The following is a 10178-nucleotide window of genomic DNA, read 5'->3' as shown; positions in this document are numbered from 1 at the left end:
ACCTACCTACCTAGGTAGGTAGAACTTTATCTTCACCAGCCTTTACTCTAATGCTGCATACTATTGGAGAGAATCGATCGATCTCGCACTTCTCGAACAGTCATCGATTGAAACATACAGCTTCTGAGAAAGAATCAGCTGTGACTTGGAAAAGGATCAGTAATTGCCTAGAGGCACAGCAACAGTAAATGGATATAAGCTAACTACCTAGTGCCTTCAAGGTGGATACTGTAACACAATAGCTAACGTTAGCTCGGCGGCTCTGCCCAGAAAAGACAGGGATGTTTGTCTGCTGGTTGACTTTGCTCTTCTTGTCGCAGCAAGTTCTCCAAGATAGATTTGTTTTAACAACAGCTACAACTCATTCATAGCCGATCACAAACCAAACCATGGCGTCCATATGCTTGAAACATACATGGGCCAAATAAGAACGGCGGCCCAGACACTCGGAATTGACAGGACATACGGATATACAGTACCTAGACAGACAACCAGACCTCGGTCTAGCTCCAATCAGCAAAAAGCAAAAAGCGAAGAAAAGACCCCACGAGATCCAAGCTTTCTTGGCCATGGTAGCCCATCAGAATGCCGCCTTGGCCCCCGTGCTTGATGCTCCCGATGTTAGTGGACCACCAATTGAAGACAAGCTTCTGCCCATGTGGCGTCGACCCTTGGCTGTCGATTGCACAACGTTTTGTCCATCTCCCCGTCTTGTGGACGACCACTATCGATGCCTTTATATTCGTCTGCTGGCAATAACTGACCCTCCCGCAGCCTTGCAACAGGCGGCGTGCCGCGTTCCTGTCTATGTGTGGCTAGGCCTGTAGTCTTGGCTGGGTGCCGACTGACGCGGGTCTCTGGACGTTAGGATTCGGGGAAGAGCAAGGCCTACATCCCCCTCGTTGACTGTGGAAATCGACCGCGTCTACGGAATTTATCTTTCCATCGCAAAGTGATGGATGATGCTGGTTTGCATTGCAGTTGTTCATGGGCAGACAAGAGACAATCTGGCTTGGTGATCTGGACTTCTTGGAACTCTACTTGGAACTTTTGACTCTTGAATTCTAATTCTGTCTTGTCCTTGTCGCGTTTGTCTCTTACTATCACGACTGCTTTGGTGCTTGTACTGCAGGGAGCTTCATCTTTACTCACTCAAAGCTACCTTCTCAAGCTCGCCTTGGTTCGGGAAGTTGAAGTTTAGTTTTCTGCTGCCGTATCAGAGGGGCCGGCGAGTGCACCAGCGGCTTTCGGGACCACCCTTGCCCAATCCAGTGCTTGAGTCTGTCCAAACTGAGTGTGCGCGGTGCCTCCACGTTGTATCGCCGCCTTCTCGTTGAGAGTTTGTTTTTGCGCTGGTCCAGGCATTGACAATATCAAGGGCTCAGTAGCCAAGAGCCTGCCGAGCCCAGTTCCTCTGTTAACACGAGCTTCCAAGTAACCAGTTTGGCCGTTGCTCGACGCTCAAGACAAGGTGTAACAACGGTTTTAGGTCTGATCTTCGATACAGCGCCGGCGCAAACCACTTGCACCTCTTGCCGTTGTGACCGTGTCATGACATGTCCCCACCGCTCGGTCAGTCAGATCGCCCTCGACTGCTACCAGAGACAGCATGTCGTCTTCGGGCTCATCATTCACTTCATCATCTCTCGGTCGCCCTCCTACCTACGGACGAACATACGTCAGTCCCGTCGATTCAACCTGGACTACTCCAACCTCCGGCATATCGACCATCTCTGCTCCGACCACGGAGGGATCAGGAACCGGGACCTCGGTACTTGATCTTGGGCCTCCAGGGTTCCAAGCAACAATGTACGAAGGCCTTTGGTCCAATTGATGTATAATGTTGCTGATCCCGATGCTGCAGAATACTCTTCCAAGACACTGCCGACGAACGGGTCATTTATCTAGGGCCTTGGGAAGTGGTGGGCTCCGAGCAGCGTCGTGTGCTCTGGCAAGGCAGCTATCAGAACGAACTGCTGGAACACTACTGTACGTCGACTTCTGGTTTTTCGGACGATGTGTTAGCTAACTCAATTCGCCCCCAGTGCCCTCAGATACCCCATCTGATATACATCCGCATACGCTACACTCCCGTCATCGTCCATACTACGACGCTTCCGATATGGAACGTTACGTGACATTTCAGGAACCTCACCGGGTTCGATATACCACTGACGAAGGAATTTGCATACACGATCAATATATCACAATCAGATACGAATTTACAACAGTAGAAAGCTCTATCCAGTTCCAAGGAGATTTGCGCAGGAAGGATCTGGTCGACTTTTACGATGTCGACGTTGTCTGGACAAACGTTCATGGACGTACGGACGGCTTTGGCAAGGTGAAGGGTATAGGCGCAATTCAAAGGCTCAAGTTGTGGCGGGATCGATATACTACCTATCACTCGCTTAGTGTATGCGCGAACAAGACGGACGGTCAATATCGAGAATACCATATACACTGTTTCGATGGTGAGCTTCGTGGAAGGGACGACCGCGCGAAGCAGCTTCGACTCAATGCATCCGGCCGGCGACACAATTCAGGTGACGACCATCATTCACACCGACGCTTCTCGCTACCGCACCGTATGCGATCTCGAACAAGAACAACTGATTCTTCAGAGCCGAGATCCGTACAGCAGCCAACACTTGACATACGATATCTAGCGATACAGTTTACTGAGCGCCAAGGTAAATAAGATCCGCCTATAACGGCTCCTTTGGCTAATCCCAAGGAAACACCGATGCGCCGTGTGATATATCAGCTAACAGTCAGGCCAGCATACCGTCGATTCATTGAGACCTGGCTTTATTGCCACAGTTCAGACCGTGAATTCAACGGCATTCCATTCCCGCCGAACCATTTCGAATTACCCTCGCCGCAGATTTTGCCGGGACATTCTCCCGATTTACCGGTATCAGGCTGGCCGAACCATACGCTTGACTCGGTACCAGAGCCTTCGGACACGGCCGAAGCCACGCCTTGAAGAGCCGGATTTGTGTCAGATGGCATATATATCCAGTAGCCAGTTGCACCACTGAGCCGGACCACATGTTTATGCTGCGATGCAATACGCCGTTAAAGCTGGGTGGGGTGACAGTTGCGCAAGGGTCCAGACTGACAGCTCACATCTTCACCTGTCAAACTCAAAAGCAAATGTCGACCGATTGAGTGATAATCGACAGCCGCCCGTGGGGGATTGGTTCGAGTATCAAAATAGGAACCAAGCTATGTACAATGTCGCTGTCTGTGGGCAGATTACGAGGGGGGAATGCTCGCAGCCCCACACCAACTCTCAACACCCCGCGGTGCCTGGATCAGACCATGGAGCTTGTGTCGTCATTGAGATGCACAACCTGCGTGCCATGAAAGATGGGAGAGTCATAAAATCTAACACAAGCTCCCTTCCTTAGGTTGACATAACTGCCACAAACTCAACTCGACTCCAACCCCTCAGTTCCTTCCCGAATCGCTTTATCGACCATGAAGGTCATTCTCGCAATCAACGCCGGCTCCAGTTCGGTCAAGATCTCAGTTTACACTGCCGACAAGAATGCAGAGCCTCGCCAAATCGCAGAAGCATCAGTTGGTGGTTTAACTGCCCCCCCAGCGTCTCTAACGTATTCACGCGGTGGTGAGAAAGTGGTCAAGGCCAAGGAGGTTGCTGAAAGCGTTAAGAATCAGGAGGATGCATTTGATCTCCTACTCAAGACTTTCATCGAAGATAGTGAGTTGAAGGAGATATCTTCAAAGGAAGACATCGCTATCGCTAGCCACCGTATCGTCCACGGCGGCGACTACGACCGATCTCAAGTTATCACTCAAGATACATATCATCATCTTGAAGAACTCAGTGACCTGGCACCACTTCATAATGGCGTTGCCTTGAGTATCGTCGATACATGCATCAGCGCGCTGCCCGGTACGATCAACGTCGCCTGCTTCGACTCTCAATTCCACACAACTCTTCCTCCTCATATTTACACATATCCCATCGATCTCAAAATCGCAAAGAGCAACCGCCTGCGCAAGTACGGGTTTCACGGTATCAGTTATGCCTTCATTACCCGATCTGTCGCCCACTATCTTCAAAGGGACGCCAGCAGCTTGAATATGATCGCTCTGCACCTGGGTAGTGGTGCCAGTGCGTGCGCCATTAAGGGCGGCAAGAGCTGGGATACGAGTATGGGGCTGACGCCTCTGGCGGGCCTTCCTGGTGCTACCCGAAGTGGCAGTGTTGATCCAAGGTAAGACGCCAATGCCTCAGATGCCCATATACAGAGTTCAGATCCCAGAATGATGCTCCACCGGATGTAGCGGAATACCACTCATCAGATCATGCATGAGATGGGTTCCAAAAGCGAAAGGAGGGTGGGATTTGGAATAAGGGTCTCCCTTCTAAATTAAGGTTCTTGCATGCTGACCCTAGCCACCCTTACAGTCTCGTCTTCCACTATGCTTCCGATGTGGGGAAGCTATCTCCTGCATCCACTAAGCACCTTCACATCTCACGAGCTGAGGAGATCCTCAACAAGGAGAGTGGTTGGAAGGCCATGACAGGCACCACAGATTTTGGTGTCGTTGCCGATTCTGATGAGCCAAGCCACCGGCTGGCCTTTGATATCTTTGTTGACCGTATTGCCGCTTTTGTCGGATCTTATTTTGTGTCCCTTGAGGGCCGTGTCGATGCCCTGGTCTTCGCTGGCGGCATTGGCGAACACAGTGCCAAGCTCCGTTCCGCTGTTGTTAACCGGGTGGCCTGTTTAGGTTTTGCCCTCAACGATGCTAGCAACCAGGAGCCCATCAAGGACGTTGTTCAGGAGCTGGGCAATCGTGACGCTCCGCAGCGTGTACTGGTTTGTCAGACAGATGAGCAACTAGAGATGGCTAGGTTGTGTGCTGAAAAGGAAGACATCTGGGAATAGATCAGTTGACGATGAGATGATGCGACATCATGATAACGATGTTGCACTCGTAATGACAGCAAATGATTAGATGATTAAAAAGCATACTCAAAATATTGAAAAACTATATATATTCAATAACGCCAGTCTTGAAGTTGTGTGTGTTAATTTGAGGGGCATTTAGGTGACATATTAAAATAGAACTCTAAACTGCCAATGCCAGACAACCAATTTAGTACTGCTAGCAATATGTCAATAGCTACTACCTAGGTTAGTATCTAGCTGTAGACATCTATGTTCTAAAGTAGACACCTCAGCAGAAGCAAGTTGAGAATGATTGGCACGGCTGCGCTCAACTCCAGACTCAATACTTATGGTACCACGATACTCAATCTACTGGGGTAAACCTCGATACCACCAGGGTGTGAGTGACGAACATACCTATCTGCACGAACAGAGCATGGGTGCAATAGATTCTAGACGCTGCATGGATGTATAAACATTCCTTGGTAATGAAACATCACTCAAGGCTACCAGGGTTGACGAGCAACTACAAGTTGTAGAGAAAAGAAAAATCAGTTTAGTTTGCGAGTCACTCGGAAAATGATTGAATGGAAATCAAAGTGGTATCAATTGTGCACAATTCAAGTGCCTCATCTAACTCTGTAAGTACCAGTGATGGCACTTACCCAATCGATAAATCGACTTATACATGAACGAAGTATTGCCATCTTGCAACAGCGGCAACAGGAACAGCGACGAGTGTGTACTAAGTCACTGTCCCGTCGGTGTCTCTTTGTGCCCAGAGCTACTGGTAAGTCTGAGACTATTCTCGAACAGACACCAACCCGTCCTCCCCCATCTTATATTTGAACAAAAGTTGGAAACATTAAATCGTGAAACCCCACCAACGCCATGCGTTTTCAGCCCTCGAGTTTGCAGCTCCAAGGGACATATCCTGTCGTTTATCTAAACCGTGTGTACTGTGTCGGAGAACCATTCGTGAAGCCATTCGTGTACATGCAACACTGTCCTTTCCCTAAAGCCTTTTGAAGTCGAAAAAAGCAAACCGTAAAAGAAACGCCAAGTAATCCGGGTTGTACCTCGTGTATTCACACAACGCCGCGATTGAAACAATCCAATTGGTGAGAATGCATCCTCATGTCTCTGAGAGACAAGTCATAAAAGTTGAAAGATTTGACGCCGATAGATGAAGTCGACAAATAGGGAAGAGTTTGAGTGATGTGAGTAGCGGAGGATTAAAATTATAAATAAAATTATGCCTTGAGTTTTGTGTGTCATGGTTGAGGAGTTTGACGATCAAACACCTGAGCCCTCCTGGCATGCGACAGCCATGGCGAGAGCATCCAGACCACTGGGTGTTCTACCAGCAACAGGGCGGTTAAGGATAGGGAGGTTGCGACCACCGATATCCCAGGGTCCACTGCTCATGCTAGGCGAGGCCAGAGGGGGTGTAGGAAGGGGATAGGGATCAGCGTCGCGTCGGCTTCTGGATGAGGATGTGCGGCTCGCGGAAGGACGACCAGATGTAGAGTTGCGACGGGTGTCAGCGAGAGATGCTCGGTGGCTGCGCTGGCTTCCAGATGAGCGGCTCTTGTCCTTGAAATGCGTTTCAAGATGTTGTTTCATGTTATCGGCGCGGGTGAACTTCTTCTGGCACCCCGCGAAGGTACATTGAACAGCCTTCTCAGCAGTGTGGATCTTAGAGTGACGCGAGGCGTGGCCTGAAGTTGTGAAGGTTTTTTCGCAGCCGTGAGTATCGCGGTACCGACAGGGGTAGCGCTTTCCGGGACGTTCGGGCATAGGCGAGGATCGGGGCTGGCTGACCATCTCGGCGTCGTATGAGGCCGAACGGGTGCTGTTGGCGTATGCGACATGCTTGGCGTCCATGTTGTAGTCTTGGGGGATGGTGTAGATAACTTGCTGTCGAGGGTAGTAGTCCACGTTCGGAGTCATAGGAGAGACAGGATCATTGCTCATTTGGGAGTCATAGGAGTCGGAGCGCAAAAGCTCGGGGGTGTTAGGCGAAGAAGAGCTGCTGCCAGGAGTGGGGTAAGACTGGTTGAAAGCATAGCTGGGGTGAAAGCTGAGAGGAGGTCGTTGTTGTTGCAATTGTGGTTGTTGGGATGCGCTTTCGTCGTTTAGAAGCGAAACCCGTCGACCAGCAGCGTTGATTGCGTGCATCGTCATTGTGGCAGTAGTCGTGAAAAGTTTGGAGAATTGACAGAAGAAACGACTGTTGATATGGCCAAGGGGTTTTGCGGATACTATGTGCCTGGATGCGGTGGCAGCGCAGACGTAGTGGAGTGAAGCGGGACTAAATAGCGGAATGGCTAGTCGCGGAGCTTGTCTAGACTCGGGGGACTGAATGAAGGGATTGATAGCTCAAAAGTGCCTCCGCTTTTAGGAACACGAGACTAATGGATTTCTCGTGGTCTGTTGCGTTGCGTGTGTACCTGAAAGGCGACAGGGATGTTGAGCAACGTTTGGTAAGGGGAAGGACGTGCTGGTTTTGGCGGTGACAACTTTGTGAATGTTGTCAGAAAATTGCGTAGGTAGAAAAGCGGCAGATGTCGAGTTCATGTACTGCGCTCAGAAGCAGTCAGGTAGGCAAGTTCCGGTAGTGGTATTGGTTGTTGTTGTTTTGAGTAACGTAGGTTGCCGAGGAATCCAAAGAGACAAGCCAAAGTCAAAGCCAGGGAGCAACAACCGACGATGACAGAAAGGGTAGTCGGAGACAAGTGGTGTATAAGAATGAAGGGTTGATTGAATCAAGCATTCAACGATAATGATATCGACTTTGCAAAAGAAGCAGTTTCGTGAGAGAATAGCAGATGTGTGAAGAGTGAGAAGTCGAGGAACATCAAACAAAGCGAGGCTGGAAATGATGGATGGCTGGAGCTTAAGTTTATAAGTAACCCGTTGGAATCAAGGGGAGCGAAACACACGGGGGGGTGTACAAGTTACAGCACAGCACAGCATGGCATGGTATGGCATGGCAGAAGAGCATAACTGCCTAGCAGAAAAAAGAAGGGTAAGGAAGGGATGGAATTGGGGTGGGAATCAAGCATGGGATTTTTTGCGCAACCCCATCGATCGATGAGATCGAGAAAAAGTCGAGTCTGAGTTGAAAGTTACGATGAATGGACGTAACTTAGCTTGGACGAGCCACGGACATGGATGGATGGGGTCCAGCGCCGCTAACGGCAGGTAGTGGTGTGTCTTTAATTTTTGTCTTCCCCTCTCTCTTTCTCTTCTTGCTCTTTCTCTTGCTCTTACTCTTTTTTCTCCTCCATTGGCGGCCTTCTGTTTGCTGTGATTAAGGAGGGGGTGTGCCTACCTAGTCCACCCTGCCTTCCAACAAAACCCTGGTTTGACATGGGAAACTCTCCAAAGAGGCACCTGCCCTGAGAGTCAGCAGCAAGCTCCCGCTCCCCCTCACCATTTCTTTTCCCTGCCCAGTGTCCACTATCCACTATCCAGTGTGCAATGCCCGCTGCCACAATGCAAGGTAGGCAGGGCAGAGCAGGCCAAACCCCGACTCGGCGGGCAGGCAGGTGCGTCCGCTGAGACGGTTTTGGCTGGACCTGCTACAGCAGTGGAGGTCGCGACGGTAGGTAGGTGCTGGCTTGCACTGTGGTTACCTGGGAGGAGAAGAAAAAAATTCACCGACGTTGGATGACAGTCATAACAAGCATGACAAGCTGAAGTTGCTTTTCTATTGGAAAATACTTAGGAAACAATAGCACACAAGTTGTATGCTTGGGACGAGATGCAATCCTATTCACTCCTTTCTCTTTATCTTCCACTGCCTCTTTTCCCTTTTCCTTTCTTTTTCTCTCTGTAACTTGACAAGCCTCATCTCCCAGCTGCCAAAGTATTCTGTAGAAAGTCACAGACTTGGTGGTGGGACATTGGAACGGCATGGTGTGGAGTCCCCTTGCCAGGGACGAGGGCTCTTTCCTCCTGTAACCGACAGGGATGTTGTTCGTTCTTTCTCTTTCATGAATTTCTGCCAGGATTGATGGAAGATAACCGCCAAGGAACAGTGAGAAAGAGCCACTGGGCCACAAACCCGAGGGCTTGATTTTGACCTTTGCTTAGCGCAAGCCACTGCTATCACTGCAAGCGCTTTCCCCTAATAGCACTCGCTCAAAGTAACTGCTGCTGAACCACACTGGTTTTCTTCACCTCAACCTCCGAATGTAATGTCGATCACTCGCTAACGTCCGGGCTACGGATACCTATTCTTGAACCTCACCTTGCTAACTTATGGGTTAGGTGCTTTGTTTTGCTCCGTTTACTTCAGCCCGTATTTACGACCCTGCTGCATGGGGCATTACACCCTCCCATTACAACACTACGTGCTACCACCGCAGTATTTGCGTTTCTGCGGCAATAAACTAGTTGTCTTCAGTTTCGAGATACATTTCAGGGCCGAATCCAAAGGCATCCGAACCCGGACGATAGACGCTTTTCCGGCTGCTGCCACGGCGCGATGCGTTACCATCGCGACAGTTAGTTAGCATTGTTGACTCCAACTGTGGAGGTTCTTTATGCTACTGCACCTATGCGGCGGAATGGCGCTCCGGACTTTGGACCCTGATTTCCCAACCATGATCTCGATCCCAAATCTGTGAGGCGTCACCATGACGGATAGCCGGATCAGTTGAGCTAGTGGGTGAAAGAAAGTACCAGGACCTCAAGACACTGTACAGAATTACAGTATACCGTCCCATCGCACCATGGTGACGTCAATTCTACAGCAGCTGGACTTCAGTTAGAGGTCCAGACTCTCCAATTCACACGATAGGTACTGTCTAACGCGCGAACATTGGCGACTACCAGCTTGGGTACTGTGGAAAATACCCCTAAAGCTTTTGCTAAAGCCACAACGGCTACACCAACGCAAGGTGAGTAAGTACGACAGAAGAAAGGTCTCCCATCGCTCATGCAGGGCTCAATCCCGTTGTCTCCAGGATGATGATGCTGCACCGGTATTGGTCGGACCCTGCAAATCTTCTTTTGTGTCCCCAGGGTCTCTCCATGCTCAAGTTCAACGCCAGAGGATGATCAACAAAGGTGGGAGGCACGCTCATCGTGAACCTCTAAACGTGGGAATAGTTTAAAGTTCGTCAAACGGCTTCCAACGACACATGATGGCAGCTTCTACTGTACTTTGTCCTTGCAACTGATCTTTTCCTCCGCTCTTGGCTCGGCTCGCTTACGCCTAATCACCCAACACCAAGA

At 50.0% G+C, this 10178-nt stretch overlaps 3 protein-coding genes across 3 annotated transcripts; 2 read left to right on the top strand and 1 right to left on the bottom strand.

Annotated features, from left to right (window-relative positions):
- Positions 1 to 1609: 1609 nt before the first annotated feature.
- On the top strand, positions 1610 to 2669 carry FIESC28_11207 (uncharacterized protein; the record flags this gene model as incomplete). The annotated part of the gene is made up of 4 exons (XM_031165334.1): positions 1610 to 1809; positions 1865 to 1989; positions 2046 to 2351; positions 2416 to 2669. The coding sequence occupies 4 exons, from the start codon at positions 1610 to 1612 to the stop codon at positions 2667 to 2669; spliced, it is 885 nt and encodes a 294-aa protein (XP_031010609.1).
- An 817-nt stretch (positions 2670 to 3486) lies between these two features.
- Positions 3487 to 4928, top strand: FIESC28_11206 (uncharacterized protein; the record flags this gene model as incomplete). The annotated part of the gene is made up of 2 exons (XM_031165333.1): positions 3487 to 4250; positions 4445 to 4928. 2 exons carry the CDS (start codon positions 3487 to 3489, stop codon positions 4926 to 4928), a joined length of 1248 nt encoding a protein of 415 aa, XP_031010608.1.
- A 1299-nt stretch (positions 4929 to 6227) lies between these two features.
- Positions 6228 to 7118, bottom strand: FIESC28_11205 (uncharacterized protein; the record flags this gene model as incomplete). The annotated part of the gene is made up of 1 exon (XM_031165332.1): positions 6228 to 7118. One exon carries the CDS (start codon positions 7116 to 7118, stop codon positions 6228 to 6230), a length of 891 nt encoding a protein of 296 aa, XP_031010607.1.
- Between the last annotated feature and the right edge of the window lie 3060 nt (positions 7119 to 10178).

Source organism: Fusarium coffeatum (genome assembly GCF_003316985.1).
Source record: "Fusarium coffeatum strain FIESC_28 chromosome Unknown BRIP53273_contig_373, whole genome shotgun sequence".
NCBI classification, from domain to species: Eukaryota; Fungi; Ascomycota; class Sordariomycetes; order Hypocreales; family Nectriaceae; genus Fusarium; species Fusarium coffeatum.
Note: the sequence above shows the minus strand (reverse complement) of the source record. Positions and strands in the feature narration are given on the sequence as shown.